The 27,122-nt window shown below is 37.3% G+C and overlaps 1 protein-coding gene across 9 annotated transcripts in view; it reads right to left on the minus strand.

Moving 5' to 3' along the window:
- The window catches only part of LOC113114762 (roundabout homolog 1-like), a 260,076-nt gene that overhangs the window by 116,510 nt on the left and 116,444 nt on the right, over positions 1-27,122 (minus strand). For 8 of the 9 annotated variants that reach the window (XM_026281731.1, XM_026281736.1, XM_026281738.1 and 5 more), the window contains one exon: positions 21,562-21,888. In XM_026281731.1, the coding sequence (XP_026137516.1) occupies positions 21,562-21,888 (327 nt within the window). Of the gene's footprint in view, positions 1-6,408; positions 6,677-21,561; positions 21,889-27,122 lie in introns of those variants that run through there. The other variant, XM_026281740.1, reaches the window with a different exon arrangement.

Genomic DNA, 27,122 nt, shown 5'->3' on the forward strand with positions numbered 1-27,122 from the left:
CATCTAGATTAAAGGTAATGGAATTTTATATTTATTCAGAATGTTTCATTTATAATGAACAAAAATGACTTCTGACACTCAAGTTTTCGAATCACTGAATCATTCACTCATTGATTTGTTCAAAAACACTGATTCATTTATTAATGAATCAAGCGACTCAATGAGCGATTCAGTGAATCATTCACTTATTGATTTGTTCAAAAACACTGATTCATTTATTAATGAATCAAGCGACTCTATGAGCGAATCAGTGAATCATTCACTTATTGATTTGTTCAAAAACACTGATTCATTTATTAATGAACCAAGCGACTCTATGAGCGAATCAGTGAATCATTCACTTATTGATTTGTTCAAAAAACACTGATTCATTTATTAATGAATCAAGCGACTCTATGAGCGAAGTAATCATTATTGATTTGTTCAAAAACACTGATTCATTTATTAATGAATCAAGCCACTCTATGAGTGAATCAGTGAATCATTCACTTATTGATTTGTTCAAAAACACTGATTCATTTATTAATGAATCAATCGACTCTATGAGCGAATCAGTGAATCATTCACTCACTGATTTGTTCAAAAACAAAGACTTATTTATCAACTAATCAAGTGACTCTCTCACTCAAATGATTTGATCAAAAACAGACTCATTCACTGAGTTCACATAAATGATTTAAAAATCGTTCATATTGCATTAATGAATATTAGTTTATACAACTTTAAGTGTATATGTAATAGTTAACAGGTCTTTGTTGTTAATTCATGATTTCAAATGCAGTAAATACTATTATTGTAAAGTGACAAAACCCAGCAATTGAAAAGATCCTGCAACGTACAGAGCTGTTGAATGTTAATGGAGTAACCGGTAACTGAGTTTCCATCAGCACGTGTCAGCCCTAACAATGAATAAGCTAGCTTGCAGTTGATTTTTGACTTTAGCGTATACACAAAGGAAACATAACAATGTTTGTGGGCCAATCACAGAGAGGTGCCGTCAGCAGTGTGCAGAGATCGCAGCATTGCATGATGGATACTTCACTCCCAGAGGGGTTCGAGTCAAACCCTGGAAACCGGCCACAGTTTAGGGAGCTACATTCACGTTAACATTAACACACACACACACACACACACACAGTTTCAGATGAGAGATTTGCCCACGAGTCTAATCCATCTCACTCTGGTCCACCAACACGTCTCCAGACAGTTTGCAGAGCACGAGAGAGAACGATCTTCTAGAAGAAGAGTCTGTTCAGCTTAACGCTGACCAAGAACGACGCAGCACTCAATATGCTTCTTTCAAAATGTGGTTGAATAGTTATACAAAAATAAATTAATACACAATTATCATTTTGAACATGACTGAATAATATAAAAATAGCAATATGCAATATATAACATTTTAATATATTATACATAAAATAATATTTTATCTAAAATAAAATGATGTATAAATATAAAAAAGTACATATTTAATTGTATAGTTATATTAGCTCTTCTTATTTAGATGCCAAAATGTGACAACATGTGACTTTAAATTGCACAATGATCATTATTATTTAACATATTTTACATTAAAATGATTAATTTTATTATTATATCTTATTATATAAAACACAACATAAACATATCTTATGTAAAATGAAATGTACAAGAATTAGAGTAAAATAAAGTAAAAATAAATAAATATATAATTTTATTGTATTGTTATATTTGCTTAAATTCTTTATGTAGATGGCAAATGAGGACAAAAGTAGAATTTAGAACAATGGCTAAAAAAAGAAAAAACGATTTTACTGCGAGAACTTAGACAACAAAGCCCTACTCTTTCGGATGAAAAAGTGATTGTATTTTTTTGAATTTGACTAAGCAGTAAGCACATGACAAGTCCTTGGGTCAAGTGTCGAGGTGCTTCGTTACAGAACTGACCCTCTGATCCTGATCAGTTGCGGTTCAATCTCTGAATCCTCTTCCAGTGAAGTCTTTCCGACTCTGACTGTCCATCACAATGGGCACAACTGCAGAAACAGACAGGAGCCACAATGGTTCCTTGTTCCTGGAGCCGGCAGCAGTGGTCAGGCCAGCGCTCCCACAGCTGCGATCCGGTTAATTCCTCATCCACTGCCACTGGAAGGATTACACAGCAGAGTGATGGAGCGGCCTTATCTCGCCTCACACTGATAAATCAGGTGCTAACACAAACCGCTGCTTCAACAGATCCACACCGATGGAACGGACAGCGCTGACAGTCAAGCTGCCGGAACAAACGAGCGACTCCAAAACATAAGCCTGTTTGTGTTTTAAAAATGGCCATTTGCTGCCTCCTGGCTCGAGTCTAGCCGCTCAAGGTATGAAACAGCGCTCTAGTGTTGGCCTGGACGTGAAGATGGATTTTCAGGTGGAAATGCCACACATGTTGGGCTGGGATGACAATAGGTCCATAGTTTTTGATATCAGATTTGTCACAATCATGGCTAGAAGTTTTGGCTTTGGCTCAAAATTAAATGTGAAAGAATTACATTCAATACATGATTGTCTGTTACTGTGTTAGCAATTTACTAGATGTTTACAATGTTTATTTTATTTAATTTCTGTTTGGTCTTAGTTCACTTCCATTCACACTATAATAAAATGAACTGAAATATTATATTATAAACATCACTTAATTTTTTTTTTTTTTTAAGTATTAGAAAAAAATCTTTCAGTTGTTGCCTAACTTTCGATAAAAGTTTTCTGTGATTCATACATCACTACACTTTCAACAATAGACATTAATTTTTTTTTAAATAAGAAAAGATTGCATAGAAGTAAACTGCATAAACTATAACATTTTAAATATTAATATATTTAATATATTTACTATAATGTTTAAATATTAATCTTTATTTTACTGCTTGGTCTTAATTCATTTAAATTTGCATTAAAATAAAATTATTTAAATATTACATAATATAAAAATACTTTTTTTAAATATAAGAATTTTTTTAAATCATATAAAACAAAATTGAATAAATTTATTTTTAAGTATGTATCATTGCATTATAACAGTCACAACATTTCCTCGTTTACATGGCAACACGTAATTTTAAAATGCAATTTAAAAAATGCACATAATTTTGATTCTTTAATATTACGTATTCAAATGATTAATTATAAAATGTCAATATTTTGATATAAAACAATGTTGAAAAGGAAGTACATTACATTGGTAAAAACACTTCACTTCCTTTGAGTCAGGAAAACTTTGGTGTTTACTGTAAACTCTGTCATTCCCACAGCTAACAGTAGAGCTAGCGTGTCAGTCTGCTTAGCCTCCTCCGACGGTACGCTCTCACCGCCATCTGCTCTTCACAGCTTAGAGACAAAATGACCAAGAGATGATCTGCTAAAACAAGCAGACAGCTGAAACAACTCCAGTCTGAGGGCAAAAATACCTCTTCCCAGAACAAAGTTGACTTTAAGTACTCGATTCCCTAAGGACCAGGAAATCAAATCTGCTGGATGAAAGCCCTTAGTATTTCATAACAGTGTCATCTCCGACTGCAGATGAATAAAAACAGAGCAAAAGGGCCATACGTGAATCCCTAACACTAGCTCTTTTGTGTCTGTTAATCTGTTCTACCAAAGCACTGCTATGCTTCCTCTGGACAGAGGCTCTCAGTTCTTCAACAACTACACATCTCTCTGTCTCTTATGACTATTAATGCATTAGTGGATTCAGAACAGACAACAACGAGCGTTCAGGGGCGTAAAAACAAGATATAAACCAATTAATGACACATAATAAAACATTATACATACCATAATGAAATGCATCTTAAAGAGGAAGTAAACCATATAAAAGTGGGAGTCAACTATAATATAATATAAAATATAATAATATATCATTTAAATATAAAGCTATTTTATATAATAAAATATTTACTAAATTTTTATAAATAAAATAAAATAAAATAAATTTCACTGTATGGTTATATTAGCTTAAATGTCTTATTTGGGCATCAAAATTAGATTTTTAAAGTGCACAATAATTATAATTATTTCAAATATCACATATTAAAGTGATGATATTATTTTAAATATTAAAAAATATATATATATAAAAATAAATAAAATAAATACATTAAATAAAATGTTTTATAAAAGTATTAATATCTTTGTCTTGTTATAATAAGTTGAATTCCTTGTTTGGGTTGAAAACGTGACTAGAATCTCAAGCAATATGCAAAGGAAAGTACATAACACCGGTAATAATTAGTTTAGAGTACAGCTGTGTGTCGATTTACAACAGGGAAACAATTCCCACTATTGGGAAAAACAGATCATAAATCAATTAATGACACGAAAACACATTTTAAAGACTCTGAAATGCATCCGGAAACTGAATGCATATCCTAAACCATTTAATTTCAAGTATATGTTTCTGATACTTTCATTATAACGTCAATATTTACCATGCAGTGTGCTGTGATACACAGCAGACCGTGTTCATTCTGCGTGTGATTTATGCTAATACAGGATTAGCTAATCTTCTGCATTTACCTGCTGTAGTATTGCATTTATCTTGTCAGGAAATAAGGCAATATAGAAAGGGTTATACCCTGGGGCTTATCTGACCCCCTTATGAAACGAAATGCAGAGATTCTCTGACAGCAGCGTAAGTGTTTGGGGAGTTTGTGTGGAGAGCAATAATAAATATCCAAGCGGAGAGCAGCTATCCGATAAAGAGCAATCCTCCGACTGTGAGAGCGGAGCGCTGGAACAGCCAAACCAATCTTCCTCTCTAATCGCCAGTCAAATCCCCTTGTTTTCACACTGATATGCAATTCATTAGTACGCTAGAGCGAACTGAAACCCACTTTTCTCCAGCGCTGAGGACTCATTGATTTACACAAGGGCGGTTAACTCCAGTGGCTTATCAAAACTTATCATCTAATGAAATAAATTCATAAAGCAGGATCCTTGCACAAATATCAGTCTACCGGAGATAAGATAGAGGCATAAAATGTGCGCTGGCTTGTGAAATAGTGTCATGGTGGTCTCAAAGATGGTGAATTGTAATGTAGTCCCTGGAGATGAACTCTGCGGGACTCATTTTCACCATCCAGTGATCACTGTCTGACCAAGCAATTACCTTCATCAACACATTTATTACGGACACGGACACTCATGGATGCTTACACGGCCACGCTGATGAATGGAAATACGCTGCTGGGTTTCTATGCATTGATTTATATGCCAAATCTGGTATATCACATTACAAAAATGCTAAATGGAAAACAAAAAAAGTAGAATAAAAGCATTAATTTGAGTAAATACATTTCTAATGTGGGAGAAAGATTTCTACAGTAACTACAATGGAAAAACATTCACAGAATAGTGAAGTCATGTGACTAAGTAATTTAATACATTATAAAATGATCAAATTAAATACAATTAATTAAAATGTAATAATGCATTTTTTTATATTATAACAAAAACAATAATTATATATATATATATATATATATATATATATATATATATATATATATATATATATATATATATATAGTTTTTAATGATTTTAATTATTTGTAAAACTGATCTATAAAGGACTGAATTTATTCAATTTAATAAGATAAAATAAAATGTATTATTTTATAAAAACATTATAATAAAAACTATAACAAATATATAAATAATAATAACAATAATAATCAAATATTTATGAATTAATTAATTATTAAAAAAAATTTTTTAACTGCAATACAATTAAACATTTAAAATATTTATAATTTACATTTTTTTTAGAATTTGAATTTAATAAAATAACAATACAGTTTTCATTTCAGTGAAAGCAGTGATGATTATTTTTTATGATATTTAATTTTTCTGGAAAAATAAAAAATAAAAATAGAAACAGCTTATAAATGGATGGCAACAGTGGATGCAGAGGAAGCAAAAAAAAAAAAGTTTGATCCCCACACCATTTGTTCTGAATTTCTGTTCTCTTTCTTACAGAGTAAAGCTCATGCACCTGGGAAACTTCAGAAGGTGATCTAGCCCTCCTGGGCAAAAGACAAAGTCAAAGACAAGTCCTGTCTATTCCCTCAAACGGCTGAGGAGAGCCAAGTCCAACAGCCAACAGACCACTCTCAGAAATGAGACGAAACCATTGATGTTGATATAGTAAATCAAGTCTTCACACTCCATTTCAGGAAGCATCAGAGCCAGAGGACAAATCTGGACATCAAAGTCTCTCAGCATATGGTCCAAAAGACCATTAAAGAGAAGTTATGTATGTAACAGTTAAAACTACACATCTATTATTCACAGATTATACTGCGGCCTGACACTGCGCTGGCACTTTGAAGAGTTCTAGTCAGGGTAAGTGAAGAACTGTGATCTGTGGTGTGAGGTACTTACACAACGCTGTGCTTGCCCAGGACTCTACGTGTTTGCCAACAGCAAACAACAACGTGTGCCCTGTTTGTGCCATCTTCTCTGGGCAAACAAAGCACCCTATCATCACGATGGCAGTGTTTGGAGATCAGCGGAGTAACCCGTCAAACAGAAAGTTAGGGAATAATGACACAAAATGTCACTTTGAAACTGAAATAACCGCTTACAGTCCCATTTGCCAAATGTCTCTGACTATTACTGAAGATGAACACTGTTCACTGCCAATCACCCTTAAAGGGACAGTTCACCCAAAAATCCTTTACTATTCCAAACCTGTATCACTATGAAAAATCAATAAACATTCTGGGTTCCATATAGAACCTTTCACTGAACAGTTTTCTTAGTTTAAAAAACCTTTTGTGCAATCGAAAGGCTCTATATTTGTTATAGGAAACATCAATGCCAATAGTGAATGTTTAAGAGTTTAAGAAGGAAATATAAGAATGTTTATATATATATATATATATATATATATATATATATATATATATATATATATATATATATATATATAATTGTATTGTTTATTTATTTATTTCTTAGAAGAATGTAAGTCCTACAGGTTTGTGACATGAGGGTGAGTAAATAATGAAAATTTATATTATTTTCTGTGTATATAATTTGTAAAAAAAAAAAAAAAAAAAAGTTTGCTATAAAGCCAGATAAAATTAGGTTGCTTTGTAATTTTTAAAAATAAATAAATAAATGTCACTTGTGTTTACAGGTCTAAAATTAAAATAAAGACTATGAGGTTTTCAAAAAAGATGACAAAATCACAAAAACAGTTACTGAAATATCAACAAAAACTGAAATTAAAATGAAAAACGGGAAATATAGAAAAACTAATTCATAATATTATAATAGTGTCCATGCTAAAATAACACTGATGTGTGTAAAATACTACTTTATCTGAATGAATGCATTGTATGGACAAAAAAAAACTACATTTCTGGGGGGTTCTTAGAAGAAGAAGAAAATATACAGGTTTGTGACATGAGTATTTAATACCATTCGTGTGTGTGTGTACGTGTGAACTATCCCTTTAAGCATGAGATGGTTCTTGCTGTTTTCCTCCCCGTGCGGATCTGGTGTCAGACACTTCAGCATCTCTGGGTGCTGGCATTAGCTGGGTGCGTGCCAGGAACGCCAGAGGAGCAGGACACCCGGAGGATGGCTCTTCTGGGATGAGTCTCAGCTGGCAGACCCACAAAGACTCGCCAAACACAGACTGACACACAAACACACATGCAAACATTCACATTCTTCGAGACGCGCACACACACACACACAGACCGAGCCGTTCTGAGAGTTGCCAGCTGTCAGACGTTCTTTCATCAGACTACAAACCACCTGTCTTCTTATCTTCTCCATGCAAGCACAGCAAGCTTCTCAGCTCTGTCCCACTCCTGCTAACAAACTCATGTTCTAAAAATGCTTTCCAAACATTCCAGTTTGATTGTGGGTATATTAAAATGTGGAGTTTTTACAGTTCAAAATTTTCTAATGCAAGTGCAACGTTTTGTGCTGGTTATCATAATGCTCCTAATGTTCTAACAGTTTATTTTAAGTCAACAAAAAGTAGAATTCAAAGGCTAAAATTGACAGAATCATGAAGTGTGAGCACATTTCATGTGAAATATTTATATAAAATACAGTTTGAATATAAATGTAAACAATATACGTGCATATGTGTGTTTATATAAAAGAATTATAGCATTAAATAAATAGCATAAATTATATATTTAATAAATGTAATAATATTTAATAAAAAAATTATATGCTTATGTGTGTTTATTTGTTCGCATGTAACTATATATTTATTTTTTATTTTATATATATATATATATATATATATATATATATATATATAAAATAAAATTACAGTTATATATACGTATATTCATTTAAAATTAAATTCACAATTAAAAAATGTAATGATTAGTTACAATCGTAATAAATATCATGCTTAGTTCACGCACATCTACAAATACTAAAAGTTTCCTAAATTATAGCAGTGTTTTTGGAATGTTTTTGTCCCAAATCTTGGAGCACACGTCCATCTACATTACACAACTGCTCTTATCTTCCTCTGCCTGTTTGTTTTCTTTCTGTGATTGCCTTTGAACCGTGTGCCAGGCCGTTTCTGGGTAATATCCCACATGTTCTGACAGTGGGTTGATTCAGATGTTTTTTGTATACAAGCATTTGGGGCGGGATGGTTAAAAGGAATGGCATGGTGGTCATGGGATCACGGAGGGTGACGGAGGGGTCGAATCTTGTTGGTCCTGACATCATAATAAGATAAGCGATGGCCAGTCGAGGGTGGTGTCTGTTGGAGGGTCAAGGTCTGTGTGTTTCGCCACTCTATCTCACCTCATTTTTCTTTCCGCCATCATCTACTGTTTGTCTCTGTGTCACGGAGCGTTTACGTGCAGACAGGATGAGATTTGCCAGACCAGAACGAAAGCGCCAGCCTGGAAAGGATGCAAATAGACCTGGAATAACTATGTGAACGCAAAAATGGACTGTTGGGGGTGGAAGGAAGGTTTCCCAAACAAGTCTTCAGTGGTACATGCCGTTTAGCGAAGCCAGTGGGGTCCGTGATCTGGGTCTGAGCGGGTCTGAGCGAATAGGGATGTGATCTAGACGGCTGTGCTAAATGCACCATGAATGGCAACTGGTTCCGGCTGGTTAAATAAAAAAAACGAGATGTGCAGTTTCCAGGTAATGGAGGTGTAAAGTGTGTATGACAGGTCAAGCTAATGGGCCGCAGCTCCTCTGAGAAAACACACGCACCTCTAAATGCACAAGACGGATGCAGCCGCCAGCTGTCGATGAGAAAGCAGGATGTGGAGCTTATCGGAAAAACTTTCCAATGAGAGTCAGCAGATTTGGGGTTACTAGGGCGCTAAGATAAATGGAACCCTGGAATTTGGTGAAAATATGAATAACTCTACTATGCATTAACTTTAATAAGACAAAAAACATTCTGTTTCTAAATAAATAAATTAATAAATATAAAAAAGTTAAAAATAATAATAATGTTAAATTTTTTTATACATGTATATTTAATATGTATAATAAAAATAGTATATATATATATATATATATATATATATATATATATATATATATATATATATATATATATATATATATATATAAAAATAAAATAAAAATAGAAAAACATAGTGGTCAATATGGCAACTGTAGGAAAGTCCCACTTTTTATTTAAAATGAGTGAGTGACATATCAGCTGTCAGTGTGATTTAAGCTAATAAACTAATAATAAACCAGTTTATTTTAGCATTTTTTATTTTAAATATGTTTTCAGTTAACATGTTTTGGTTTGCCTGACTAACCTTACTGCATGTGCGTTGAAGTCCAGATGAAATACAGCAGTAATAACTATCATATGTTACTTCTCAACTGTTCAAGTATTGCAATCAAAGACAGGAGTTTACACACTGTAATGCCTCCAAGCTAACATATTAAACATGCTAAACATGAGCTAACAGGTTTTCTCTCTTTTTCTTCCTCGTTTTCCCTTTCAGAACCGCTGCTTCGCAAGTGCTCAGACATCAGTCAGGTCCAATCCACTGAGGTGGACACAAATTTACACGCCACTTATAAACCTTGGGGGGTTGTCTGATTGAATTCTCTTCACTCGCGTCCAACTGCGATTAACTTATCCCCTCCTCCTCCGCCGGACGTCCTTCTCCACTGCCCCAGTGCATCTCTGTCAGCCAATCAATAAGCTATTATGGCTTCCAAACAGCAGGTGAAATGAACTTATAAGAGTACCTGCAGACTCGGCACTCTGGTAATCCTGTTGGAAAGGGTCTAATGAGGGAAAGCGGGCCACGGCAGAGGTGCGTTTCAATGACAAGCACGCACACACCTGCAACAAAACCTGCAGCTGTGCTGGGAAAGCGAGGAGTGTCCTTCAGGACAGCTGCATTGCGGTGCACAGAACTGCGGAGGAGCTCCAACAGTTCCCACCGGTGTTTGCACATATTTCTGGCATTCAATTTGCATAAGTTCACTGCACTCGGTGGCCCTGAAAACCACAGTACACTAGGCACTACACTTATTGTTTGTGCTTTAAAACTGCGGTAAGGTTGCCCATGTTAATCTATGATTTTACAGTGGTAACAATAACTTTAAATGGTATTCTAGCTGAAACTGTGGTTCAATGACATTTTTTCAAAGGCAAATAAATGTATATGCTCTAAAATGTGGTTGCAACTTTAAAAGACTGTGGAAATAATGAGATTGGTTCTTCTCATTCAAAGAGTTTTCTTTATTTTCATGACTATGAAAATTGTAGAGTCACACTGAAGTCATCAAGGGCTATTTGAGCAAGAAGGAGAGTGATGGGTTGCTGCGCCAGATGACCTGGCCTCCACAGTCACCGGACCTGAACCCGATCGAGATGGTTTAGGGGTGAGCTGGACCGCAGACAGAAGGCAAAAGGGCCAACAAGTGCTAAGCATCTCTCGGGGAACTCCTTCAAGACTGTTGGAAGACCATTTCAGGTGACTACCTCTTGAAGCTCATCAAGAGAAAGCCAAGAGTGAGCAAAGCAGTCATCAAAGTAAAAGGTGCTACTTTGAAGAACCTACAATATGACATATTTTCAGTTGTTTCACACTGTTTTGTTATGTATATAATTCCATATATAATTCCACTTGTGTTAATTCATAGTTTTGATGCCTTCAGTGTGAATCTACAATTTTCATAGTCATGAAAATAAAGAAAACTCTTTGAATGAGAAGGTGTGTCCAAACTTTTGTTCTGTAATGTATGTATATAAACACACAGAGAGCTGCTTAAATTACTTACAAATTGTAGATAGTAACAATCCATTACATTACAAAATTTAGGTAATGTAATCAGACTACTTTTTGATTACTTTTAACGTAACTTGTTTATCAGAATGATTTATACATAATAATATTGCACCATGCTGATATTAAAATGCAAAGAACATATATTCCATTTCTTGTTATTAACAACATGAAGTGAATTAAGCATTAGATTATGTCAAGGTTTCCCAAACTGGGGCTCGAGAAGGAATTGTAGGGAGGTTTGTGAGTTTAATGAAAAGCTAAAAATTAGTTAAGTCATAAAAATGTAAAATCAAAATAAATGAAATATTTTGTTTACCTGCATGCCATGTAGACATTTTTGTATGGATTTTTTTTATTTTTTTAATGAGAAAGATTAGGGAGAATCAATGATTATAAATAATTTATTGCGATTTTGTGAACACATGTAATCAATAATCAACTAAAAAAGTCTGATTACGGGTAATTCTTTTGAATCTGATATACATACATATACATTCATACATATATATATATATATATATATATATATTTTTTTTTTTTTTTTGCATATGGACACGGCAGTTTTTAATAACATCTGACATAACTGTATTTTTATAGGAGCTAACAAAAGAGATGTTTTAACAGAGTCTTTGTGCAAATACAGGATCCAAAACCAAGCTCTTCTTAATTCGTGCACACTTCTCCGTCTCATAGCCTGACACACTGACCCTCAAATCACTACCATCACCTGATCCGCAGGCACTGTTCAAATTAAATGAGTCCAGTCACCCCGGGCAGATCCAGAGAAACCTTCCCCAAAAGCCCTTCTCAAAGCTTCCTTTCAGACAGCTCTCTCATCTTTATCCCCCTTCCATTCAATCATTTCATCCACGTTCTTTGTGTCTTTTCTTTATGGTCGCGCGGTGTGGGGTTACGCAGGAATGTTACAGTTTCACAGCCACACCCAGCTCAGAGGGAACGGCGGCAGGCGGACAAAGGAGCTCGCTGTGAGTGTTTGTGACATTTTCAGACAGCTCGTAGAGCTACTACAGCTGCTTTGACAGTGATTTGTCAATTTCACCTCTTTCCTGCAACAAGAAGCATGGCGATAAGGAGTCCGGAAACATGAGAAGAACCTGTAATTCGACATTTCTAAGATTTATCAACCTAAGCAAACACCATTAATCTATCAGTCAAACCGTAAGCGATGCGACTCGTGGATCTAACTAGTTGAACGACGTCTGATATCTAACGTAGTGCTATAATTAGGATTAGTTTTAGTTAGTGATGCTCTGTTTCAAAGCTTCATCGGTTTGTTCTGTTTTGATTTCATTTGTGACTCTGAAACTGTTCCAAGGTCAGAGTCACGCCATGTCGTAATGTCCTTTCCAGAAGGATTAGCGCCATAACTGAAGTGCCTCAAAGAGCGCAAAGCTAAGCCAAACGCACCTCTCCTCTGTCAGATCTCTATCTGGGGGAGGGCTTCGAGCTGACCTCGCCATTCAAACTATTACAGCTACGTGTGTGACAGGACAGGACTGTCCCTGCCTATTCATTTGTTTACTCTCTGTTGGTCTTTGACTCTTCTGTGGGGGTCATGAGCAGCAGGACTTGTTGTGAGGGCACTTCAAAAGCTCTGATATAGGCTACAACGTACACCGACAAATGTTCTGAATTTTCGATACATAAAATGCAACCTCGACCACATTTGAATCAGATTTTTGCTGATTCACTGCATCGGTTCATGAGAAGTTTAATAAAAAGCTCATCCATTTAAAAAAAAGTGTTTCACGTGGCTCCAGGGATGAACAAAGGCCTTTTGTAGCGATTTGATGCATTTTTGTAAGAAAAATATCCATATTTAAAACGCACACGGAAATGCAGTAGAGAGAACAAAACAAAACAACGGTCAGTAATTAGAAGTACAAAACGAGGATTTGTAAAGAAGAATGTCGGAGGATTTCGATATAAGCCAAGAGGAGACTGGTTTTCCTTTGCTAAAGTAAGGAAACTTTGCTCCTGTTAACACTGGCGCACACACAAAGCTGACCTCATACGTCATGCTCCCAGATCTGCTTAGTTTACAACAGTGAGCGCAAGCTAGATTAAAGTGATTATAACGCTTTGAATATGGATATTTTTCTTATGAAAACGCACCGATTTGCTACAGAAGGCCTTTCTTCACCCCCCGGAGCTATGTGAGACACTTTTTTTTTTACTTCTTATGAACCAATGCAGTGCAACACCCACTGAGTGGCATCACACAGCTTGAAAGATTAAAGACAATTTTTTAAATAACTGATTGGATTCGTATGAAAGAAGAAATTCATAAGCCCCTTTCACACTGCCATTCCGGCAAATACACAGGTAAAGAGTTCCGGCAATTGTTCCCGGGTCGCTAGATTTGCACTTTCACACTGCCAGTGATAACCCAGAATATGTACGTGCTTTCACACACAATCCGTGAAGATCCCGTAACGACACGTGACATCAGTGCGTGACGTGCAATGTACGAGTGAAAAAAACATTAGGCAAGTTATACTTTCACTGAAGCAAGCAGACGATCTCTGCGTCAGCGCGGAAAGTGAGGAACTAACTGATCTCTGCTTCATTACAGTTTGCACATATTTTTTCGTCCTAAACGTTGATCTTCCTTCAAAACAGCCAGTAAAAGTGTCGCGAGATAACGCGCGTCATCACTTCGACACGGCATTAGATCTGGCTTTTGTTCACACAGCGCTTGTCCTGGGTTGAACCCGGCAATGTTACTAGGTCCCCGGCCCGGGTTCAATGCAAGAATCAATCCCGGGATGTGGTTGCTTTCACACAGAAGGCAACCCGGCAATGTTCCGGCAATATGCTGGGTCCGACGTGCAGTGTGAAAGGGGCTATATACTCCTAGGATGATTTCAAGGTGAGTAATTTATGGGCTATTTTTTTTGGGGGGGGGGTGAGCTAACCCTTTAAACTAAATAAATAACGCAAGTTTCAACTATGCAATATTTAAAATATGTGAAATTTAAACTTACATTAATTTATAGTTACATTTCACTTTTTTGCATTAATTATTTGTATTAATTAAAAATGAACTATCAATAAACACATTAAAAATCCAATGCCTATACATTTAATATAGCATATAATCTAAATAAATAAAAATAATTTTATATGATTTCATATTTATTTATAAATGTTTTAACTTTTTAAAAATGTGAAAAGAAATGTAGAATTATGTTGTCAGCTATCCATATAGTTTATTTATTAATTTACAAATTTCTAAATATTGTTTTTAAAATTATTCTTCTTATATACCAATAAAAACAAAAAAGTGGCATAGCTAGTTGTAAGTTAATGTTTTATTCATGCACTAATAGTCTTCCTAAAATATTCTAACCATCTAGACTAACAGGTAACCAAGAACCACAATCATAAAAATGTGCTGTACTACAGAAAACGAGAGCAGGCGGCATGCATGAAATAGTTTGTCCTCTGAAAAAATATGTTGTTACGCTTGAGTTGCATCACTTATCCCTGAACTTTCCAGCAGGAAGTAACGAGCAGTGGAGTTTCCGATAAAAATACATGACACTTATAAGACATGAGCCCAGATTAAAATGAAAAAAAAAAAAAACGAAGAAATTGTTGCCTCAAAATCTCTGTTATTTCTCATCTTCCGAAACTTGTTAATCCTTTCTGGACTCCACTAGCTGATTGAAAGGCTTCAGGCGAAGGCTTAACCTTGCTTTAATAAACGGTTAAGTGTAGCGGAGCAGGACAACATCATAAAGATGTTTCAAAAAATAAACACGGCAAAAGAGAGAGAGAAAAAACACTTTCCTCTCAATCCCAAAGGCCATGGGAGACTCTCAAATCAGAAGTGGGGGATTAGAGACAGCAGCGGGACTAATACTTGGGCCCTCCGTTCGAAGGGGGGGAAGATTAGCCCCCGAGACACACTTCCTATCTGGGCCTCCGACCGAGAGGGACTGTACAATCAGCCGAGTTTATCGCAAATGGAGTTCAGCCAAGAGGAAATCACTTTGAATCACATGGGTCGTATCTACAGGCTCTTGCCACAGGAGGACCAAATAGTTTTGGCTACGCTGTGTTTATCAGGACGGGCGCACGGGGCCCAGGTGGGGCGGCACTCGCTGCGTCAGCACGATCCCTTCAAGGCCGTACTGGATGTGTGAGAACAAACTGAACCGCTGAAGGACAGAACTCTAAATGAACCCTATAAAGAAATCCTAGGACAACTATAAAGACTTTTTCAGGAATTAAATGCCAGATTTTAGCCATAACAATTTCATAAAGGTTGCATGCTATAGGGAACGATTTGCGCTAAGCCAGCTGGTTCCAGAGGGATTTACCTTGTATTTGTGGAGCGCCGTCCATTAAATGACCTCAGGAGAAGTTATCTCCACCTGTCTGAGGATGCAGCGCATTTCCTGGGATCAAAGCAAGTCTGAAATGCTTGGTCATGTCGAGGGCCTGTAATTACCACCCATGTGCACATCTACCTACCTATCCTCCATTTCAAGCTAAGCCCAGATGCCCAGAGAAGATCAACATCCACCATCTGTTCAAACTATGCGGTTTTTTTTTCCCCTCAAACAGCTCTAACTTGTTCGGTTTCTTTGCAGGCTGAGGATTTTCATTGTTGCTTCAGTGTTATCTATGCAAATGTGACACGATTCACAATATATTTAGGCAACCTGAGTGTTTTAACGCCAGTATGCAAAACACAGGTACATATTTCCAGTGTAGACTAGAAAAAGGCATCATTATCAGAACTAGTCAGAAACAGAATGATTTCTTCACCCAAACTGTGGGACAGATACAGAAAGATGGACAGGTCACAGTCAGCTAGAGGCGCAGGCGTCCAGTGTCAGCGTCACCCTGACTGTCCGGACCTGTTACCCTCACACAGCAATCCATCCTGAAGTTGTCATCCATCCGTCCAGCTCTCGCCACCGCTCATTACTGCGGTGAACTTTCTGACCCTACTTCCATTCGTCCATCTCCCCTCGTCCATGAGCTCAGCAGTGGGAGATCTTTGTCTTCCACAAAAGCAGAACAAAGCCTTTAAACACCTTCTGGCCATTACTTTATCTTCTAAAGACACAGTTCGCTGGTTTTCTGTACAGTTCTCTAGCCCACTTACTGAGGTTTTTCTAAACCTACTGAGCACTGACTAAACAGTGTTTCAACCTTTTTTTTTTCTTGGAGCACAACAGCTGCAATAAGGGATGCATAAAATCTAAATTATGTCCAATGATAATAAACGGAGAATTAAAAATGGTGAATTTTAAAATAATGAAATATTTATAATACTTGATTTTGATCAATTTAAACTAAATGTATACAGTTTAATATACTTTTTTAATATACAAATAATTTTTAAGGTATGGTTATGGTCAGTAATCCATAATTAATGATAAAATCTTTATATATATATATATATATTATATATATATTTTTTTGTCTGAGTAAATTAGATTTACATTTATGCATTTAGCAGATGCTTTCATCCAAAGTAACTTACAAGTGAATTCAGGATATACATAAAAAAAAAAAAAGTCCGATATTTAAACACAATTATTATTATTATTATTATTAAAAATAATAAATTAAAATATTCTACTTCGTCTTAATGCATGTAAAAATAAGAATGATACATAAACATTTCAAATAAATAAATTGGTCATTAACATATATAATACCAATTGTGCATTCCTAGCCGAAAATTCAACCAAACTTCAATATCACACATCTCCAACTTTTTATGCCACTAGAAATGAGATGCTGGAATCACATGACTGAATATGCATGGCAGATGTTGCATGGTTCGGGGGCCTGAAGCTGAAGCAATTAACCATATTAATGCTAATCAGGTCGAGTACAAAACAAGAGCTAGTGTGGATCTCCAGAGAGATGAGAGCATGATACAAGGGAAAAACCAGGAAGAACCTGCACTTATCTTCTCTGGTCTCTATTTTATTTCCGTCCATCCCCCAAGGGCTGTCAGTAACTCCCCTCAGCGCTGTAATTAAACATCTTAGATTAGTTTTCCTTGTAATTTCTGGGCATCTGCAAATAGTCCCCGTGACGCTAAAGGAGAAACACACCCACCAGCCAATTAAAGAGAGCTGGTTTGCGACGATTACCCATACTAACATCTCAAAAGCAGATGTGAGGAACACTGTCTTCCTGCTCTTCTTGGGTTGGGAATACACCTCATGCATAGTAGATTATCTGCAGGAAACACTATGCCGTTTAATTATTTTCAGGGAAAAGGCCACTACTTAGCTTACCGCCAAGTCTGACCGCCAAAATCTGCCGCCTACGTGTCACAGTTGAACATAATTGAATTAATTTCCGAAATGTCAGCAGAGGTATGAAGATGGTTGAAAGGATCATGAGACTTAATTGCACTAAAGAATCAGGAAAATGGATTCCCAAGGGACCTTAAACCCTTGTCCTCTTTAACTTTAATGCAGCTCCCTCTTATAATAACTTAATGAAACAAATACTCTCATTCTGCACAGCTATTATGAATTTATAATGGAAACGGATTGCTTTGAATATCAAAGGTGGCGGGGGCACACAGATGTAGCGGAGGGGAACATCCCTTCAGAGACCGAACGCCAACTGTCCCCCTCCGTTTCACAGACGATACATCAGACTTTTTGTCTGTCACGACAGCAGCTCCTCTTTCAGCCAGCCAAAACTCTTTTTGGACTTTTTGCCTCTTTTACTGTAAAGAATAATACAGAACATAGAAGAAATTTTGTGAAGAATTTGCTTGAATGGGATTGGAAACGCAACAACCTAGATTTGAATTCGCAATGCTCACATGACTGCCACAACATAGTGAAACTGTGCTAAATGACTGTCCACATAATCCTGAATATAGCACTGCAGAAACCAGTAATCAAACCTAAATTCAGCGTCAGACTGGGAACAAAAAACTTTGGGATGAATAGTTTTAAACACAAATTAATAAGTCTCTCTTAGCCCAAGACTAGAGAGCGCTATAGACCGCTCCACACGTCCTGAAGGGGTTATCGGGGTCTGGCGTATACTGATCCACATTTCCACCGCAGCCCAAGAACTGGAAGAGTACACTATAATTAGAGGCTTTCCACATGCTGCAGTTATTTAGCATGCTAATAAAGGACAGAGCTGACTCCTCAAAAGTATTACAGGTGAAAAAAAAAAGAGAGAGTTTTGGGGAAAGGTTAAGTTTTTATGACTCTCACACTGCAAAAATGTGATGACTTAATATTTTAACTTCTCTATTTTGACTTCTTTTCCAGTTAAATGATCTAAAAGAGGGGGGGAGAGAGAGAGAGAGAGAGAGAGAGAGAGAGAGAGAGATCCCTACAAGATAGAATCACGTTCAAAAGTTTGGAATTGTAATATTTTCTTATTGTTTTTGGAAGAAGTCTTATTTGCTCACCAAGGCTGCATTTATTTGATCAAAAATAAAGTAAAAACACAAAAACTGTGAAATTTTATCGTAATTTAAATGAGCTGTTTGCTATTCGAATATATTTTTTAAATGTAATTTCTTTCTGAGATGCAAAGCTGAATTTTCAGCACAATCCTTCAGAAATAATTATTATACGCTGGATATGCTACATTTCTTTTTATTTTCAATAGTGAAAACAGTTGTGCTGCTTAATATTCTTGCATGAACGTATTTTAATTTTATTTTTTATTAATAAACTGAAAAATCCAAAACGATTTTTGAAAATTGTTTGTCTACATAATGCCTTCACAGTCACTTTTTAAAACCAGTAAAAATACTTACAACCCCAACTAATCGAACCGGTTTCACACTGTAAGTAGTCATAACAATAAAAAGACACATAACCACCCGTCAATCTTTTAACAATCTCTCTTTGTCATTTATGCGGGTCCTTAAACTTCCTTTTCTTTGATCGCCATTTTACAGCTGTTTTTAGAGTGCAAGAAAACCTGCGAAACACCGGTCTGTCATTCTTGAAGATGCAGCCTGATACTAAGCATTACGCAACGCTAGCCCGGAGCCATCGGGGTGAACAGTGAGCTCTTACGAATAAAGCCAGTCCCATCTTTTCTTGCATTCCTCTCTCAATCTTTGTTCCTCTGCGAGTCATTATACTCTAACAAAGCGTGACACATGAAGCATTATAAGCCTCCGAGTTTCATATTGAAAGGAAAACATGAAAACAAAAGGGGCAAAATCCAACTTTAGGGACATACACAGGACATACAGAGCAGAACGAATGCCCGGATTGACTAATTTTACCTCCGTACAGAGCCTCTACTGTACGTGAAGTTAATAATAAACCACGACAGATCTGTGCTAAACGTCGTTGCTGGCCAAACACGGCTTGTTGAAAGTTGTATGCGATTTATGTTCCGCTGGGTGTTGGGCGATCGTAAAAGTGGGATTATTAAAACAACTTTAGAAAAAGGATAGATTGTGTACACAGTGTTCTTGTAAGAGCAGGTTAGGCAGAGCAAACACATTTTGAGGTCTTAACTTCCTTTTCGGCGGTTTTCTTGGCAAACAGCAGGTCTGACATTCCTTGTGTCAGTCTGAATAAGTAGGTGAGTGTTGATATCGGTGAAGTGATAGATTTCTCTCTGCCTCCGACACTGGCTGTCTGGCTTTGGATGGAAAAGGGGAGTTTAGGCAGGAATTGGACTACCTTCCTGTCGCAGGTTTCCATCATGGTTGCCTGAACGGGGTAATTACATGCGTGGCGGCGGGGCAGGGGGGCGGAGGGAGCGGACAGGCAGCGAGGGTTTTGAGCTTTGCCACTGTGTCATTATGGTCCTGTTTGAACCTTATTCAGAATAAGCAGCCCGAGCTTTTCCTCATGTCGGGCCAAGTCGTCCGCCCGCCTGCCAAGCCTCTTGTTTTTGTTCTTGCAAAGAAAAAAAAAGAAGGCCTTCAGAACAAATAACATACAGTATATCACCCGCTGCTTGATTTACCGCATGATATTTTCTCACTTTTTATTCTCTGAGCTCACATAATTTCCCCACCAACTTCAACATATACAAATTTATGTTTCTGTTTGACCAGCACTGGCCGACAGGAGCTTACAAAAACACGTGCAACGCTAACTGTATTAACCATGGTATTTCAATTTTTATGATATAAAAAACACTTTCAAAACTCTACATTATAAATTGTATTAAATAAAACATGATATATACTTATTGCATTTATTATATAAAATGCAAAAAAATATATATGAAAATACTAAACAATTAATAGATTTTTTAATGTAGGCAAGAGCTACCTTACATTTCTACAAGGGTAAGGCCAGTTTTTCATAGCAGATCTTAAGAGTGAGTAAGACATGCCATTGGTACACACTACACGAGCGACTCGCCCCCCTCCGGGTCCAGCACTGACTCGATTAGATTACAACAAGAGGCTTGGTGACAGCTCCTAGGCATACTTGAAAAGCGGTTGATATCCGAGATCAGTCCTTTCAAGCTTAAAGAGAGACGGTATGTAATGCATATCACGTCCGAGGTCAAGGAGAATCGCTGAAAACCACAAGTTTTAAGTAATAAGCCCATTTCAAGTATCTGCTTTGAGTCTGTACACAAAAACGGTTTTGTGAATGCTTTTTAAAAAGGATACAAATCGACCCCGTTGATGCACAACTCCTCGAATCAAATGAAAAAAGAACAAACTACAAGGATCGGACAGACTACGCCAATCGGACAAAGAGATAAAGCACAGATCAATAAAGCATAACAGATAAAGGTAACCACTTCCTTGTAATCTCTACACTAAATATCATAAACTGTTGTGAGCTCATTTATGGTTTTTATAGCTCACAACCACCTACTAAGACTATTACTACACCTACTTTCTGATCTCTTCAGGCCATCTGGCCCGATTCCTCCATCAGGATCACCATGCAGGTCCAGTGGCACAGTCACATCCTGCCCATCTCCAGCGAGATTATCCGACCCACTGAGTACATTGAGACCCAGAGACCCAAGAGGAAACTGGAAACGCTTTCTATTCAGCTGGAGAGGCTACAGGCTCTCTTATATTCAGTTCTATGCCAGGAAAGTCACAAACACAAAGCCAAATTAAGACTGGCCTGTTTTCAAACCGCTCCTGGAAGACGATACGAATCATTCGGAACTGAACCGCTAGGCCTATGTTATCCAAGCACATCTGAACTCTTAATACTGCATGCTATATGTAGACACCCATAAACTGCAAAAACCTAGCATGATTAGAAACCAGCCGAGCACTTACTGGCTACTTCCAGTGAGGCGTTGTGGCTAACCGCTTCTCCCAGGTAGTTACGGGCCACGCAAACATAGGAGCCTTCGTCAGGTTTGCTGCGACGGCCGTGTACGATACGCAGAAAGAAGAGCGAGCCGCTGGGCAGGAGCATGCGGTGCGATCGAGGGTTGTCCCGGTCCGTTTCCACACGCTCTCCATCCTTATACCACTCCACGGTGGGGGTGGGTCGCCCCTCAGCCTTGCAGTTTAGGGTGGCCGGTTCACCCTTGGATACGATCAGGTCAGAGGGGTGTTCGACAATGCGGGGTGCGTAGTCTTCCTGCCGCAGACGGGATCCTGGGGAAAATAAAATTATAATAATTAGAATCTAATAAAAGATTAGACAGACAGACAGATAGCTAGATAGATCAGCCAATCACAATCATGAAATCAATAACACTGTGGTATACATTTTAACATGATTCAGGAATCAAATGGATAGGCAGGTTCCTCAAGTTTCCAATGCTTGCTCATTTATGCTGTTCTGATGTACAAGCACAATCAATATTCAAGCAATATTAATGACAATCAATTTTCCAATGAGCTTCAGGTCAGATGAGATTCCGTTTTGTATCCTAATGCAAATTCAATACAAATAAATTGCGCTGCTGACTAGATCCAGATGGATGTATCCTGATATTTTCATGTCTGAACATGATGACTTAACTGGCTAAACTAAACACATGATGTCATGGGGATGCATTACAACACACAGTTATATACACACAGTTACCCCAAAATGAATTTTCGGTCACCATATGATCACCCTCACCTGTATGATTTTCTTTCTTCTGAGGAGAAAAATGGTGACCAGAGCTTGTTGAACTTGTTGAGCTTTGTATGTGCTAATTTGTAATGAAATTTACTAGCAATTTCTTAGTAAAAATGGTTTCAACACCAAATTTTTCTCAGTGTATATGTGCAGATTTTCTTAACTTCAGCTTCTCTTAAATGTTGTAAAAGTCGCTCACAATTGGCTTCCATTCAATGTATGAAAAAGAGCAGCACTAACACCTTTCAAAGAAGAAAGAAATACATACATGGTTTGAAATAAATAGAAAATAAGGGTGGATAAATGACAAAATAAACCATTCCTTGAAATTTCATGCAATTCCTGAAGCAGGTGTTGGTAACTTCCTACGAACATATTGGTGTGGCTTTGACTATCCCAAAAGCTCTGGGAGGGAACCAAGCCCTTCATTACTGAAATCTCTCTGTTCTTTGGACTGCGGCAGACCTGTGCTTAAACCAAGCCACTGTCATTTCAGTGGTGCGCCACTTCCCTGATCAAAGTCATGAAATGAGAGGGCTGTAAAGTTAGGGATGAGGGGGTGTTTGGAGGAAAAGAGAGATAAGAGGCATTACAGAGAGACACACATCAGACAGCTCCGTGGATGTCTGGGTTTGTGTGTGTGTGTGTGCGTTTGAAGGCTGGAAGTGTAAAGGAAGCACAGTCACTGCATAGGGAAATACAAAAGTAGCTAAAATTGGAGACTGCCAATCTGCCTTTCTGGGCTTAAGTCGTTTGCTTGTGTTCAGAGACCAGTGAACTGCACCCGTAAGACCTGGTTTATATGCAAATGAGGCTTGCATCTTTAATGCCTAACGGCTACAGTATAGTGTGTGTGCATCTCAACACTGCCCTTTGGAGTCCATTCAGCCCCAATTAAAAAGAGCTAAGATTAATTGGCAGTACAGGGTCAAAATTCCTTCATTCATTCAACCCACCGGCTTTCCACTCGTTTTTCATCCCATCCCCCGTTCCCTACATCCAGCTATACCTCCCTCCGGCCCGTCTGCGGAAGGACAGCTCCAGAAGACAGCGTCTGTGAGCGTTAAATCATCCCTAACATCAGCGCGAGTTTGCGCGGGGTAATGCATTCATTGATTTGCATGTTGCTGAGAAGAGTGGTTGGTTCTCGTGTTTACAGAACGTGTAAATATGTAATGGGAAGATAATGAGCTGTGCTTTCTGACGAATATGAACACACTGCAGGCCCGCAGAACGATACACTACCCGTACTTTTCTGCAAACAACACAGAGCGAATGCATAATGGCTATTGTCTGCTAACAGCCATGTGGAAGTATTGTTCATGTACAGAAATTATCTGATATTGTATAAACAAAAGTACTATTATTATAATTAGTCTAAATCCATAAAATGAATAAGATAAAATGTTATATATATATATAGACATCTTATGGTCTAAACACGACTGAAAAAAAAGTTTTTTGTTTTTTTTTTGCACACAATACATAGCGAATTGCTAATAAATAAAAATTAGAATAACAAAGTTAAAAAATACAACAGTTCAATATTTGGCCACTTTATATTATCAGCACTGACTGAAAATCACAGCAGCCATGCTAATATTGATATTATAAATTTATTTTCACACTCAATCCAGTTTTGACGTTTATCTGTGATGCAGAATGAACAAAGACATTTTCCATTATTTTAAAAAGCATTTAATGTCAATACTTGATTAAATGTTGCAGCCAATAAGTGTTTTGTAGCAATCCAATAAGTGTTCAATCCAATAAGTTCATTATATATATGGGCAGTATATCAGCCACCTCTCATTCTCTAGATAGCAGCTTCAGTACTGGCTATTGAAAAACCCAATATGTTTGTCTATAATAAAAAAAGGATGAATATTGAAGAATGGTGACAGAAGAGGAGATTTATAATAGAGTCAGAAAAAATAATGAGGAAGAAAATGGCTCAGGGTAATCTCTCAGATGGAGCGTCCGAATATTAAGTTTGGATCCTCTATCCTGTTAGAGCAGTCTGACTTCATCTATGCTGGCTGCATACGCTTAGAGAAATATCCAGTCGGAGAGAAGAAAAACTACCCTCCACCTCCTCCTGAGGTGCTCATGAGTCCACTCACAAAGTCAGAAGACCTCACTACATGCAATATTCCCACTGCACTTTGAAATGCAGAAGCGCCGCTCTCGCTCTCGGCAGACCAGCCGTACTTCTTTCTTTAATTTATTTTTTTTTACAGTGGAATGCTGCATATGCTCAATAATGAGAGGTACCACTGAGGGCGGCGCCACGTTACACGGTGAAGTATATTTAAAAAGTACATGCTGTGAACGAGACAAAAATGCAAAGAAAGAATGAAATGAATGAAAGAAAAAGAAAGAGCATCTACTGTATGACTCAGTCTCTCTTCATGGATAATAAATAAAAGCAGCTGTGTTTCTAGTATTTCTTTCTCAGCGCTCTGCTGACTCTTTTCATCTGTTTATTTCCACATCTGACTGTTTTCTTCCTTTTGCTTGTCCACTGCTTTTGGTCTCCTGTAGCCTTTCTTTTCCCCCATCTCTTTTTTTTTCCATGCTTGTGCTCTTTCCTGTTCTCTGAGAATATGAGATGAGCTAATCAGCTCCATGGGCTCAGCGGTGGGACGCTGGGATTTCTGCATCTGAGATCTGATCGATCGCTGCCTAGGGCAAGAATCATTTTCCTCCTCTCAGAATGACACACACACACACACACACACACACACACACACACACACACACACACACACACACACATACATACACATGAAGTACACTCAATATGTGAGGCTGTATCAGTCTCGCTATCCTTCTATCACTGCACTTTTCCTCATCGGGTGGGAGAAAGCCACTGGAGGTTTGCACTGGAGGTAATTAAGGGGAGAGGAAACCTCGGACAGGGGATTCAACACAAGCCTGAAAATCCCTTACTCTGCTTGATTTGATTCAAACATAAAAATGCTGTCAGGCAATCCTATTACTGCAAAAAAAATTATATATATATATATATATATATATATATATATATATATATATATATATATATATATATATATATATATATATATATATATGTTCACATTTATATATATAAACATTTTAACATTATTTTCCAAATTCAATTGTCGAACAAATTTGAATTATTTCCAACTTTTGGTGGAAAAATTTGGAAATACATAGTAGGTGCGAAATGTTTCTTTTTACCATCTTTCCCTCACAATATTACTTTATTTCTTCTTCAATATGACTTAATTCTGAAAATTATCACTACATAAATTTTTCATTTGGACTTTATTAAGACACTGCGATAAAAAAAAAAAAAAAAAAAAAAAAAAAACGTATCGTCCTCAGAAACGCGCACTGCAGCCTGAAGGTAGGAAAAAATTATTTGGGGTTGATCTACAATGGTTATATCTGGGGTCTTCTTCAATAAGGTGTGTGAGTTTGTGTGTGAGTGTGTGTGTGTGTGTGTGCATTTGTTAAGTTGCCTGGAAGGAACCGAGAGCATATCAGCGGGGTGCTTTCACTCTAGTCTGCCTCTGCAATTAAAAAACTCCACACACCTCTCAGACATGTTAACCTACACAGCTCACAGCTATATTCATGCATGTTGCAATTACATTTCAACCTACAGTGCAGTTCACTTCATTTATTTCCACACAGAGGGGAGGAGGGGAAGGGACGAGAGAGAGAGAGAGTCACACGGCAGCTTTAATAAGTTCAGCTTCAGTGGCTGTGTTAACTTCAGATGGAAATGAGCTGTTCTCAGTGAGGAGACGAGATCCTGGCACTGAGAGAGAGTTACGGCCAGACACTGATCGCCTGAGGACGCCAAGGTCACACAGTGTTAGTATAGTGTCTGAGAGACACTGGACAGAGAAAGAGAGATCAAACATGAAAGAAACAGAAAGCAAAAAGAGACTGAGTGACTTCAGAACGAATAACAAAAAAGGTTCAAACTTTTTATACTATAGTAACACTGATATATTAATATACGTATGCATTTTATTTTTTCTTCTTGTGAAAACTAAATCCTTAAAATCCTAAATCTATCAAAAATATCAAACAGCAACTGTTATTAACATTGATAATTATAAGAAATGTGTTTTGAGCAACAAATCATCATATTTCAATAATTTCTGAAGGATCATGTGACACTGAAGACTAAAGTAAAAGCTGAAACTTATGGAATAAACTGCATTCTAAAAATGTTTTTAATATATATTTAAAATATATATTTTTTTTTATCAAGTTAAAATAGCCTTGAATGAATGAATGCATGCATTTATATAGCGCTTTATGGTGTAAAGCACTCTACAATCATGAGTGGGGGAGGTCTCTCCTCAACAAGCACCAGTGTACGGCACCCACCTGGATGATGTGACGGCAGCCACAGTACAATGACGCCAGTTACAGGAGGACAGGAGGGAGTCACAGAGCCAATCAAGTGGACGGGGATTATTAGGAGGCCATGATTGACAAGGGCCAGTGGAGAGAATTTGGCCAGGACACTGGGGTTACACCCCAACTCTTTACGAGAAGTTCCATGGGATTTTTAACGACCACAGACGGTCAAGACCTCATTTTAATGTGTCATCTGAAACACTGTGCTTTTTGGACAGTATAGTGTCCCTGTCAGTATACTGGGGCATTGGGACCCACACAGATCACAGGGTGAGCCTCACGGAGACCCCTTCCGACAGCAACCTAGTTTTTCCCAGGAGGTCTCCCATCCAGG

The sequence above is a fragment of the Carassius auratus genome, chromosome 15 (genome assembly GCF_003368295.1).
Source record: "Carassius auratus strain Wakin chromosome 15, ASM336829v1, whole genome shotgun sequence".
Taxonomy (NCBI): Eukaryota; Metazoa; Chordata; class Actinopteri; order Cypriniformes; family Cyprinidae; genus Carassius; species Carassius auratus.